This window comes from Calidris pugnax, unplaced genomic scaffold (genome assembly GCF_001431845.1).
Source record: "Calidris pugnax isolate Ruff unplaced genomic scaffold, ASM143184v1 scaffold287, whole genome shotgun sequence".
Taxonomy (NCBI): Eukaryota; Metazoa; Chordata; class Aves; order Charadriiformes; family Scolopacidae; genus Calidris; species Calidris pugnax.
The window spans coordinates 245203-258921 of NW_015091025.1; the positions used below are offsets into that span (position 1 = coordinate 245203).

At 43.4% G+C, this 13719-nt stretch overlaps 1 protein-coding gene across 1 annotated transcript; it reads left to right on the forward strand.

Moving 5' to 3' along the window:
- The first annotated feature begins 492 nt into the window (after positions 1-492).
- Positions 493-11471, forward strand: ANKRD22 (ankyrin repeat domain 22). Its single transcript, XM_014955854.1, has 6 exons — positions 493-754; positions 6160-6351; positions 8126-8233; positions 8575-8652; positions 9506-9604; positions 10620-11471. Exons 1-6 carry the CDS (start codon positions 734-736, stop codon positions 10695-10697), a joined length of 576 nt encoding a protein of 191 aa, XP_014811340.1. The 5' UTR covers positions 493-733; the 3' UTR covers positions 10698-11471.
- The last annotated feature ends 2248 nt before the right edge of the window (positions 11472-13719 follow it).

Consider the following 13719-nt stretch of genomic DNA (forward strand, 5'->3'; position numbering starts at 1 on the left):
CAGGGCCACCAACACTTGAAGGGGATGGTGGCATCAACAACAACCCCCTCCCAAGGGAGTGCTGCTGCAACTAAGGTATGAAACTTGCAGTGACAAACCATATTCATTGTTTGGGCTGGGCGAGGAAGAGGAGGCTGAGCAAAAGGTGATGAAAGCAGCTGGGCTGTTTGATAAGGGGCTGTAACTAATTATGTTGGGAGCTCTCATTAAAGGGGTGGGATCTAGTTGCTTCCCTTTCCCAGAACACCTGAGGTGTTGCAGAGGGCTTGGGATATATTTCAGTCAGAGGTAGCTTGGCTGGCAAACTACCTACCATTTATAGTTTTACGTTTTAGGTTTCATGCTTCTTTTTTTTTTTTTTTCTTCTCCTTTCTTCACTTGTGCAACTTTCTTCCCCTCTCTCTCTCGTCCCCTCCTCAGCCTGTTTTGCGACTTTCCTTTTTAGGCAACCAGAGGCTGTTATTACAAAAAAATTACAAAGGAGAAGGTCTCTGTGTTGTAACTTGTTCTGTCGGTCTCCCGTACGCCACCCTGCTTGTGTTTACCTCCCTGGGTTGGGCCTCTGGAGAGGATTGTTCCATCCTGCCAGTAGGAATCACCCAAAGGAAACGCCGTGTAAGAAAAGAGCAATGCTTTTCAGTTGAATATTAACCAAACAAGTTCAAGAGCTTTTCCAGTGAGGTTAACTTCTTGGGCTGGTGAATGAGAAGGACTCCAGCAGTGAAGAATAGGCATGGGGATACTCTATTCAGAGGTATGTGGATGTTTTCTGTGCAGTAACTGAAGTTACTGAAAATTATAGATATTCACTGGGTTGGTTTGTTCCTTCGCAGCCTCCCCTGTGCGGGGTTGTACAGATCTGGTAGTTCTTCTTCCTTTGGAAATGCTGTACTTTGGCTATTACAAATTGACAGAAGTACTTACTCTTTGTAAGAATGAAGAAAATGCAGTAACCCGTGTAATTATTGTGACTTCACAGAGGAAGTATGTGTTCAATGTTTTCTGCTGTTCTGTGTTGAGATCAAAATGATTCTGAGCATGGGGCAAACAACAAAAAAACCTCTGCAAACAACTCCTTGGCTTATGTTGCATATAAATAATAAAGTTAATGCCTAAGGAAACATTATCCCCCCCCGTGATTGCTTTTGGAATGTAATTTTATTTTTATTTTTTTAAGCTCTTATCTTTATGGGTTTGTCCCCAGACCACGGTCCATTTAACATACCCCTGGATTTTAGTGTAAATGATACCTAAAGATATTCAGTATTTTATAAACTTTCCATTTGTACACTTGGGAAGAAATTTTGGTCCTTTTTGCGGGTGAATGCAGCGGGTTGCACTGCAGTTTCTTTTGCTGGAGCTAGCATTACACAGCCCTTCCTTTCAAAGGTTACATTTCTGTGCTGAAAGCCACCTTTTTTTTTTTTTTAAAAAAAGGCTATTCAATGAAATCAAGTATCTTCTCTTTCAGTGTTAGAGGGAGAGTGAATCTGTGCATTCATAAGGTGATGGGCTGAGTAGACTGCACCTTATTCCAAAATTATTTGTTGCCTCTCTCCAGATCTACTGCCCTGAGATAATATTGTGCAAGAAACCAGTGTTATTTAATGTAATTAAAATGGCTTTTAGAGAATGTTCAAATGCTGTCCATATCTTCCATGTTAATAGTTTATATTTTTCATACAGATTAGGTCTCTTCCTTTAAAATTTTTCAGTGAGATGTGGTTTTCTGGGTAAAGTATGGCTCATTTATACATGATGGAAATCTATAGAAATGTAAATAAGTGTAAATTTTACTTTCTGAGGAGTGGGGGTGGGGTCCTGGTGTGTTCCTCAGCATCCCAAACGTGAAGTAGACTCTGCTGCCTAGTTATAGCCTGCCTCTGGATGAATTTTAGTGGATTGGTTCAGAATACCTAGATGTTAGGAAATCATTCCTTTTTGTCTAAACAACTGCAAAGTGTTGCTGTAATTTAGGCAATACCCTGCTGTTCTCAGAGGAGGAAGCAATTATAAGCTGAAATTACTCTCCCAGTTGCAAAACTGGCTTTACCTCAGCCTCCTCCTCCTCTCTGCTGGCGGAATGCTTTGTCCTTAGTGCTGGGCCTTTCACCTTCATCCCACGTGGTAGAACTTGCTGAGTAGCTCAGGGTTATCACTGCCTCGGCAAAGAAACGTGGAGGGAGACACAAGCAGCTCTGAAAACAAGTAGGGAAATTCAGATGTGGCAGTTCATCTTGATCTGAGTGAACGACCGGGTCCTGATTTCAATCACATGGCCCACAGTTGATTTAAAAAAAAAAAATAAATAAAAAATCAGTTGTGTAGAGATATTGTCCTTCTCCCAGACAGTGAATGTGTGTTTTTTTTTTCACTTTTCTTCCACTCTATCTGGTGATTTTGTAATGAATGACCTCAGCTGTGAAAGCACTTGCCTGTCCTTTGACTGCTTCTCACCTTTCCTGAAGCCTCAGACACCAAACAACAAAATCCTCTTCTGAAGGACTTCTTCTATAAGAAGTATTTGTAGAACAAGAGATTCTAATCCAGCTATAAAGTTTTTGCTTTAAAATAGTATATTAGATTTTGATTTGACCACCTGACTTGGGTCAGCATCACTCAGTCATTGGTGTATCTGATCCTCAAACTCTGATTTCCTATCCCTGGTGCCTGCTTTCTTTGGTCGGGCAGAGCCATGTGGTCTGGATCCTGAAGAACCTGAGTTAATTGTGATTAACCCTGATTTTGTATGTAACATTAACTCTACAACTGGCTTCACTGGTGATATTTTAGGCAGGTGCTGTCTAACTGCCTGTATGTAAGAAACTCTATCAATTATCTTCTGAAAAAAGTTTGGAGAATTGTTTAAAATAGTCTTAAGAATGGTTAGTCCTTATTTAGATGGAGAAACTGGAGTGGCAACCCCCAACAAAGTGAAAGATGAGAGAAGGGTGTGTGGCAGAGGCTTTCACAGCCACAGAAGTCCTTGTACACTTCTCATGCTCCAGGCTCTTCTTCTCTGTTATTTATTCTTTAATTTGTCTTGAAAACTCCTACAGCCCTGACTCATCTCTTCCCAGCCAAGTTTAAGCAAATCAATCTTTCTTCAGGGCTCTTTGTATTCCTCAGTTGTGTGGAGGTTTTATACTCCTGCCATAGTCTTATCTCATTTTTGGACCCAGATGTCAAGAACTGTATCCACCATCTCCATTAAGTGCCTTCTGTAACATCCCCCTTCTCTTTCTGTGAGAAACACTGTCTAACAGCATTTGCCACTGGCTGCTGTTTCTGGTGCCTTTATTACACAGGTGACTGCCACCTATTTGTAATTTTTTTAATCTTTGTTCTTCCCTAATACATTTCCTCTGGAGTCATATTGATATTGATATCAAAATAATGAGCTTATAGTTGTTTGGATTTGTGTGCTTTTCCTGCTGCTATGTTTGCTCCATCATGAAGTCATGTTTGTCAATTTGGGAGGTATATTACATGTCTGAGATATGGGACTTTTCACCTTTCTTTGACTAGAAGAGGCATTTTCTAGAATGCAAACCAGCAAAAGAGTGGACGTTGGCCAGGTTGGATGGGGCTTGGAGCAACCTGGTCTGGTGGGAGGTGTCCCTGCCCAGAGCTGGGGGGTTGGAGCTTGATGATCTTGAAGGTCCATTCCAACTCTAACCATTCTATGAGAATTGCTTCCTGACATTCTCCATACCTGGGATGTTGGGTGAGAAAAGCTGGTTTCAGAGAGTAAAAGAGCACTCGTGACTCGTGTGCTTGTCTCCGTGCGTGACTTCACTCTCAAATCCCGTAGTCTCTTAGGGAGTGGTAAATGCCCTGTCATTAATCATGTCTCTAGAGCTGGGTTCAACAATAGTGTAAGGTTTAGAAAAAGATGTCATGGATCAGGGAGAGTATCGGTCAGAGACAAGTAAAACTCTTTAAGGCAGCATAGAAAGAAAAGCACAAAAGCCTCCAATCTGCAACATACCGTTTGGTGACAGGAGCTCTGAACTAGCAAGAGTCAGACTGGAAAGGAGTCAAGTTGTGTGGTAAGAGGCTGGGATGTGAGCAGGTATTCAACCAAACAACTCACCTGCATCTTTAAATAAGCAAAGCAATACTTAAAAGCAAGAATAGTAGGGAAATCAGACACACTCCACTTATCTTCTCTTTCCTGGACATGAAGATACCACACTGGACATCCACATGAGTGAGAGTGAGCTTCTAGAGCAAATTAATCATTTAGATGGCACTGGTGTGTGGGGCAGTTGCATAAAGGGGGGATTTAAAAAAGGGATTTCTCCTCAAAAATCATTAAAACAGTTCTGGTTCTGGAGGAGCGTGTAATAGCAAATAGCACATGTGAGGTTTTAAAAGAATATAGACAAATGATGCAGATTTACAATGTTGCAGGTACTCTCTTTAGATTTTTGTTTGATTGGAAAAAAAAAAAACCCAAAAGAAACCAAAGAGGAGTGTAAGGTCTAGTAAACATGTAAATACTTTCTCTAGAAAGGCAAATCACCTCTCTCGTGCTGCAGTCCAGAAGACTAAGCAGCGATGATGCTGGAGTTAAACTGGTGTTGCAGATCAAAGTTTGTCTGAAGTGAAAATGTAAATAAGATCAATCTTTCTAATGTGGAAAAAATAAAGAAAAGCCAGCTGCAGGGGGTGAGAAAAGGGCTCAGAGTTCAGCGCTAGATCTTGTTCATGTCATGTATTTAAGTTGTGATAAAAGGAGGATGGGAAGGAAAAACTGCAGATAACACTTAAAGAAAATGCTTATCTTGGAAAAGGGTGAATAAACCCCTCAATATCGAAGACAGAAGGAAAGAAACTTACTCTTTTTTTGACTGGGGATCTTCAAATGTTGCCAGGCTTCCTGCTGTTATTTTCTGCCTGTATTAGGCCATTAGAAACGTGTAGTACTCCTGTCACTCAGCTTCTCCTTCGTCCGAGCTCTTGCAGCTGGAGAGGGAAGGGTTTGCGGGTTGGGTCAAGGGTGCGTAGAAATATTTGAGCAAAGATTTGAACAGCCAGAGGTTCTCAAAACCTTTGTAGGATCTACCAATATCTGAAGGGAGCCTACAGGAGAGCTGGAGAGGGACTCTTTGTCAAGAAGTGCAGTGACAGGACATGGGGTAATGGTTTTAAATTGGAAGAGGGGAGATTTGAATTCAATATTAGGAAGAAATTCTTTCCTATGAGGGGGGTGAGACACTGGAAGAGGTTGCCCAGAGAAGCTGTGGCTGCCCCATCCCTGGAGGGGTTCAAGGCCAGGCTGGATGGGGCTTGGAGCAACCTGGTCTGGTGGGAGGTGTCCCTGCCCAGGGCAGGGGGTTGGAACTGGATGATGTTTAAGGTCCCTTCCAACTCTAACCATTCTATGATTCTAGCTGTGGGCATATGTGTATGTATTTTTTAGGCATGAAGTTCAACTTAAAACCCTAGGAATGAACCACTGTGAAGGTTTTAGGTTTTAGTGGGGTTTTAGTGGGTTTTTTTAGTTCATTTGTTTTGTTGGGTTTTCATTGTTGGTTGGTTTGGTGGTGGTGGCTGTTGTGGGGATTTTTTTGCTGCCTTTTTTTTTTTTTAAATTCTTAGCTCAGCTTTCACCTGAGGTATGGTTCTGTTCTGGCAAGGGATGAGTCAGAAGTGGTAGCTCTTGTTCAGCCACGCTCACCCGGAGGGAAATCCTGCTGTGAACTTGGAGAGGTGAGGGCTTGTCAGCACTCGCTGCTTGATCCAGTGACCCACTCCTGCGGGATCAGATGCAGGGTTTTTTGTTTTGTTTTGTTTTTTTTAATGGCTGGAAATGAACCGGGTTTATTTCTTGGATGATGGACACATTGTCCAAATGGAACAGAAAGTTCACTCCACTGTGTGAGGGTTGTGATTTCTCCGAGGGCTGAGAGCTGCTGCTCAGCAGCTGGAGAATCTCCTACCACCATCTCCTGGAAGTCACCTACCTCCAAGGGCTGAGAGCTCAGCAGCTGGAGAATTCTCCTACCACCATCTCCTGGAAGTCACCTACAACTGCAGCCTCTGCCGAGGAGCTCCTGGTAGTGTCTTAAGATAGGAAAATAGTAAGTCAAAATGAGAAGAAGGGACATCTTAGTGAAACGTGTGCTTACAAATATTTTCTTCTCTCTTCAGCCCATTTGTCAGGCAGCTTATAACAACGATTTCAACCAAGTCCAGCTCCTTTTGGAGCGCAACGGCAACTCTGTGAACGTCCAGGACAGCTTTGGTGGAGACACCCCTTTAATTTGTGCATGCAAACAGGGACACAACAGGATAGTCAGCTATCTCCTAAAAAGAAATGCTGATGTCCACCTCAGAAACAAGGTAAGTGGCCACTGACTCCTGCTTTGCAGTGCCTGTTCTTTCAGGTTCTTGCACCGTGTGTGGGTGAACAGTGGCAGTGCCACCAGACCCGAGGTTTGCTTCCAACTGAGGCATGACTATAGCCCCCAAATTATAATTTAATAAGCCTTTATGTTTCCATTTGTCTCCTTATTTATTTTCCTAACTTGCACAGAAGATAACCATTGCCATCCTGATTTTTTTCTGTGTTCTCCTTGCCAGTGGTTTCCTGCTTCCTCATCCATCTCTCTGCATTCACCTCACCCTCTAGCTCATCTCTGTCCCTTCTGTAGCTTTTCTTTTCCCTCAGTCTTTTTCTTCATCCTGGCTCAGAGGAAGGTCTGAAGGAGACCTTGCCCATCTCCTGCAAATGCATCCCTGAGGAGGGACTGATTCCACAAAAACCTTCTTTATTCCCTCTCCAGACCTGCTTTCATCACGTCGTCTGACATATAATAATGTGCCAGGGATGAGGAGGGAAACCTTCTGCTGTTCTTCACCCATTTTAAAAAACCTGCATTGCACAGCAGCTGTAACTGGCTATTTTCCCTGAGGTGATGAGGAGAAAGTGTGTTTATTTTTTTGTGGTAGATTTCCTTGTCGGTTACAAATAAATAGTAGCCAAAAGATGCATGTTCTGGCTTTGTTACTAATTTATTCTTGTGATGGTATGGGCGATAAATGGCCAGGAGACAAACCCACAAGGCTGTCAATTCTGTTGTATCATCTCCTATGCCAAGGCAACATCGGGCAAGTTCCCACACATTTGTGGGCTCTCCTATCTCTGCTTTCCAGTACGTTTGGTTATTTCATAGAAGGGCAGCAAATATTCGTGAGGGCAGTGGCATATTCTATCCTGTCTATTATTCTCGATGCAGAAGGCTTTCTATCTTACCCCAAAGTTCCTTTGAAAGGGCTCAGTATTTTGTGGTAAGACCATCCTAACTGCATTGGCAGCTTTTTCTTCAGCTGTGCGTGGCATTCTTAAATGCCTCTCTGCTTCCCCTTCTCAGATGGGATCAGGTCCTTGGGTACAGAGCTGGGCTGTGGTGCTCAGAACTGGCAATGGGCAGCAGAGGATGGCACAGAAAATCTTCTCTGCTAATTTTGAGCCCCAGCATAACCCTAATTTGCCAAAATCCAGCTTGACAACCTGCAGGAGGTTTAACATGGGTTTAAGGGCTCTATCCTTTAGCTGAATGCACTCAGTATTCAAAGATATTTATGTTTTTTAAGCTCTCTTCTCACCAGGAATCTGCTGGAGATGTTGCTAATTGCTTGTCTTACCTGTGCCACTGGAGATGCTGTAAACTCTCATGTCTTTGCTTCAGAAACCAGCACTTTTTATAAAAATTCTGTGATACAACTCTGTGATTCTGTGAAGAAGAGCTGGGGAGGGGAATTTTCCTGTTGATTTAACTTGCTGGGCAGTGGCAGTAGCCACATCAGGTGTCAGCTCTGCACTCTTTCCCTCTGCAGCAGTGTCCAAATCTGTGGAAACACACAGGGAATCCTTTGGATCTCACATGCTTCTTGCACGTGTAGCCCAATTTCTGTGATTCCGGATGTGTGAAATGTGCTTCTGCTTGAAGGACGTAAAATGCATGTCTGTTTCTGCTTAAAAAACAGAGAAATACTTCCAGTAGATAATCTAAAAGAAAGCTTGTGAAATACAGAGTGGTCTACTGTTATCAATATTAAACAAATATAATTGGATTGGTGAATCTGGTGCTAATCAGAGTTATTTTGTGTCTAGAAAGACCGCACGTGTCTGCATTACGCTGTGAGGAAACGGTTCACCTTCCTTGACTACGTGCTCATCATAATCCTCATGCCCGTTATGCTGCTCGGGTACCTCCTCATGGTGAGTCTGGATGAAAGCAGGAAAGCCCCTGTACCTTTCCCTTCCCCCTGGTTGCCTTTCTCAGGACAGTATTTCAGGGGAGGAACCCATAGAGAATATGGAGTGCTGTTTCTAAAGCAAGGTCTGATGGAGAGCAACAGAAGCAGCAGGGATTTGGCCCTGGATATAGCTTATGAGGGAACAGAGTGGTGTCACTGCATCAGTCTGGCATTTGTAGAAGCCAGAAACTCTTATTTTTTTGGGGGGGGAAAAAAACCCCCACAGTATTTAGCCCAAATCTACTTAATGCTGTATGCGGATGAATTGTCTTACTGTGTTACTCTCTCTCTTGCACCAAATAGGTCTCAAAGACTAAACAGAATGAAAACCTGATCAAGATGTTGCTTAGGGCTGGCGTGGATGTCAATGCTACAGACTCTGTAAGTGGGTTTATGCAGATGTGGTTTGTGTGCATGTAATAATGCTAAAAACAGACATCAGAACCTTCTAGCAACACTTCAGATTAGGATCAAGGACTGAACTGACTGGGATTCAGCAGGAGAATTCAGTGTTTCCCCTTGACAATTAGGCAATAGTTTTGCGATGTGCACAGAAATAATTCTCCACTGATCATCTAATTCTTCCTTTCTGACCAGTAACATCTTTAGAGAATCCAGGCAAGCTGGGTTGAGATACTTATGCATTAACTGCCTGATCCTATAAAGATTCTAGTGATATCAGGGTCTGACTTTATCACCATTTATGAGGTCTTGCACTGGAGCAGATTGGTGGGTAAGGATTGTGTCACAGTCCTAGACCCTGTGTCTTCTCCTGATCTTCAGAGTGCCCTGATCTGCCATGTGTAGTTCTGTAGCCACCAGCCTGCTTGGGTGTGGTAAGGAGCTCCTCTGCTCAAAGGCAGAAAAGGAGAATCCCCCAATTTTAGCAGCAACCAAATTCTACAACATTGAAGTGTGAGCATTGCTTAAGATGCAGCTGTTGAGATCAGGATCAAGGAATCCTCTGAAATTAGTAAAGTATTGGCTCCCTCCTGAAGGTATCAGACCTGGTTTAGCAGCTGCATCCAAGGGAAGGAATGACTTATTTTTTTTTCTTTATTCCTGTTGCTCTTATGATCGTGTATTTGTTTTGTTGTGGTGTATTGTGATGGGAAATTACATGTGTCTCTTGCATCCAGCTGCTAGAGAGGAACTGGTAAGGTCGCCACACTTGCCTGAGGTCTACAAAAGATGTAAAAGAACTAAAATTCATCTGCTTCTGTTTTCCCTCCAGTCTGGTAGCACAGCCCTTCACTACGCTTGCAAAATGAGAAACCAGGCAGTCATTCCTCTACTGCTTCAAGCTCACGCGGACATCTCGGTGAAGAATCAGGTAAGAAGGTGAAGTCGATAACTGCATTTCGTTCTCGTGATGGTGAACTTGTGCGTTGTAAGCCTCAGCTGGTGAGTAGAGGGTATAAAAAATGCTGTACAGCTTGAAGGCAGCAGACTCATTTGCTGTGTGGTGTGAAGCTATGTTTGCTCCACTGCCTTTGTTGGCAAGAGCAGCTTTAAGGTCCAGACCCTTCACTGCTGGGTTGCTTAACAGTAAACACTGACTCAGTGTCCACTGGATCACTTAGAATCATAGAATAGAACCATAGAATGGTTTGGGTTGGAAGGGACCTTAAAGTCCATCCGGTTCCAACCCCCCTGCCCTGGGCAGGGACACCTCCCACCAGACCAGGTTGTTCAAAGCGCCCTCCAGGGATGGGGCAGCCACAGCTTCTCTGGGCAACCTGGGCCAGGCTCTCACCACCCTCACAGCAAAGTATTTATTCCTGAGATCTCATCTAAATCTGCCTTCTTCCAGTTTAAAACCATCAGTTTAGCTGTCTTTGGGGTACCTCTTCTTAACTCAGAGCTGCTCCACAGTTATTCCCAAGATGCAGGCTGCAGGGAAGTGGTAAGAACCTTCCATGGTGCTTTTTGTGCCACTGGACACCATTCTTCTGAGAGGAGGAGCTAAGTCAAGCTGCTTCTGCCATCAGAAAAAGCCCAAATGTTGCCCAGATAAATATTGGCCTGGGAGCATCTGCATTACTGAGTTGAGGTGAGCAATGAGTTGCCCATGTTGCTCTTGGAATCAAACCTTAGCTTGGCTCTGCACTGACTTGGGACATCAGCCCCAGGAAGCAGTGGAATGGCTGTCACGACTGGAGGGAAGGACTCTTCTCCTGGCTTCAGTGAGGGTAGTATTGGACCCAGCACCTTCTGAAATCTGTTTTTAGAGTGAGGATGTGACAGTGAAACTTAACACACTACATCTGGTTGGCAAATTTGGGGAAAGCTCTTTGTACTTGACCCATACCTGTCATACTGCAATGCATTTCATCCGTCTCTTTCAGGATGGGGAGACCCCCTTAGACATAGCCAGAAGATTGCAGTTCCACAACATCGAAAGCATGCTGAGGAAAACCTCCTAGTCATCAAGGACTTCTGAACGCACAGAAAATTACCTCATCTGGCACCCCATCTTGTACAGTGGTGGGAGTCCTGCAGAGGGTTGGGTGCTGTTACTCGATAAAGACTTGGTCCAAACCCTTGGAACAATTTCTTTCTACAGACTTTGACTATTTCATGTGAGACTTCTCAGTGTCCCCAAGGCCACATGGGTTGAAAGGAGTTAACTTGCTTTTATGAAGCTGTGAATGGTTATGATGGTGTTCAAAACATCACCCTTCCCATCTGCTTCCACAGGGTTATTGCTTGACTTGGGCAGAGTGTGGATCTTGAAAGCTGGCTGTGATATTTCTGGAAGCCTAAATGTTGCAGGTGACAGCTGGCAGCCAATGCAAAAAATAAGATATCCTTTAGAGCATGTGTTACTCCTTCTGATGGGGGTATGCTTGACAACTCAACATTGTGCCACAGCGGTTTACACAAAGCCTTGTATTTCTCCTTCTGTGCTGGGAGTGACTGGGGAAAACAGATTTCCCAGCTCAGTGCTTCTTCCCACCCCTGCTACCAGCTTCACACACCTTGTAGCAACATAATGAGAATTAAGGAAATTATTATCTTCCATCTTTTATATCTATAAGGAACAGCTAAAAGAGACTTCAGCAAGTTACTGGAGACCACAAAGAAAGCCAATTCCCGTGTCACTTTAATGCATTAAGAAATAATAATGAAAACATGTTTGCTGCTGTAGAAAAACAAATCTCCTGACTACCTTTCCAATACAAACACTGTACTAAATAAAAAATAAATAAATCAATAAATAAAATGCTGTTGATGGGAACCAGCTGTATCCATCCCACGGGACTGGAGGGGATAAGCCTGCTTCTCAGAGTGGCACATGTAGCGGGGAATGCACATACTGAAATAATAATAAATTCATGAGTCTGCTCTTGCATAGGTGAAGGCAGAAGAAAACCTGCAGCAGTAAGCAACGCATTAAGGTGGCCTGGCGCTTTGTGATTTAATAATGCAGCAATAAAGGGGACTCTCCTTTCAAATGCTGCTGTGTCTTGCTTTCCTGGTCTAATGGATCTTTATTTTTGTTGATGGTTTGGGCCATTTCCCATAAGCTGTCATAAGTTCGGGTGATAGATGCTGTGATCTGCGTTGCTAATGGCTGCCAGACTAAGTGCATGGACAAGCCAGCATATTTTTCCTGGGTTGCAGAACATGCATATATATTTTTATATTTTTTTTCTCCAGTGTAACTATTCTACTGGATGCTGACTCCAACTACAAAGGATCTTGGTTGGGCAATATGAGTCCAGGGCCCCACCCAGAAACACCCCAGGAAATAAAAGTACCCTGTCTGAGCCTGTAATAGTGAACACTTTGGGTTTAACTTGGGGACTGGCACTCTGATCCACCAGATTGACTTGTAGGTGAGTAGAAGTGAGGCACTTGCATGGACAATGAAGGTGTTCCTTCTTTGGACTAATAGCCAGAAAGGGAAAACAGCTGACTGCTGTAGAAATTGCTTCAAATGAGAATGGTAAAGACACAGATTAATGTAAAAATCAAAGCTGGTAGCTCAGAGTGCTCACAATGACTTTGTTGCCAGTGTCAAGAGTAATTCCTGGGGTGGAAGCAGCATTGGTTGGAGTGCATCTTGCCCAATGGGTATTTATCTCCTCATTCCTCAGTTGCTACTTGGGCAGAGTGTGGATCTTGAAAGCTGGCTGTGATATTTCTGGAAGCCTAAATGTTGCAGGTGACAGCTGGCAGCCAATGCAAAAAATAAGATATCCTTTAGAGCATGTGTTACTCCTTCTGATGGGGGTATGCTTGACAACTCAACATTGTGCCACAGCGGTTTACACAAAGCCTTGTATTTCTCCTTCTGTGCTGGGAGTGACTGGGGAAAACAGATTTCCCAGCTCAGTGCTTCTTCCCACCCCTGCTACCAGCTTCACACACCTTGTAGCAACATAATGAGAATTAAGGAAATTATTATCTTCCATCTTTTATATCTATAAGGAACAGCTAAAAGAGACTTCAGCAAGTTACTGGAGACCACAAAGAAAGCCAATTCCCATGTCACTTTAAAGCATTAAGAAATAATAATGAAAACATGTTTGCTGCTGTAGAAAAACAAATCTCCTGACTACCTTTCCAATACAAACACTGTACCAAATAAAAAATAAATAAATCAATAAATAAAATGCTGTTGATGGGAACCAGCTGTATCCATCCCACGGGACTGGAGGGGATAAGCCTGCTTCTCAGAGTGGCACATGTAGCGGGGAATGCACATACTGAAATAATAATAAATTCATGAGTCTGCTCTTGCATAGGTGAAGGCAGAAGAAAACCTGCAGCAGTAAGCAACGCATTAAGGTGGCCTGGCGCTTTGTGATTTAATAATGCAGCAATAAAGGGGACTCTCCTTTCAAATGCTGCTGTGTCTTGCTTTCCTGGTCTAATGGATCTTTATTTTTGTTGATGGTTTGGGCCATTTCCCATAAGCTGTCATAAGTTCGGGTGATAGATGCTGTGATCTGCGTTGCTAATGGCTGCCAGACTAAGTGCATGGACAAGCCAGCATATTTTTCCTGGGTTGCAGAACATGCATATATATTTTTATATTTTTTTTCTCCAGTGTAACTATTCTACTGGATGCTGACTCCAACTACAAAGGATCTTGGTTGGGCAATATGAGTCCAGGGCCCCACCCAGAAACACCCCAGGAAATAAAAGTACCCTGTCTGAGCCTGTAATAGTGAACACTTTGGGTTTAACTTGGGGACTGGCACTCTGATCCACCAGATTGACTTGTAGGTGAGTAGAAGTGAGGCACTTGCATGGACAATGAAGGTGTTCCTTCTTTGGACTAATAGCCAGAAAGGGAAAACAGCTGACTGCTGTAGAAATTGCTTCAAATGAGAATGGTAAAGACACAGATTAATGTAAAAATCAAAGCTGGTAGCTCAGAGTGCTCACAATGACTTTGTTGCCAGTGTCAAGAGTAATTCCTGGGGTGGAAGCAGC

Coding starts and splice junctions, on each gene's coding strand:
- ANKRD22 (XM_014955854.1), top strand. CDS start 734: ATGGGGATACTCTATTCAGAG. Junction 8,234..8,574: donor TGCTCGGGTACCTCCTCATG/GTGAGTCTGGAT, acceptor TGCACCAAATAG/GTCTCAAAGACTAAACAGAA. Junction 8,653..9,505: donor ATGTCAATGCTACAGACTCT/GTAAGTGGGTTT, acceptor TTTTCCCTCCAG/TCTGGTAGCACAGCCCTTCA.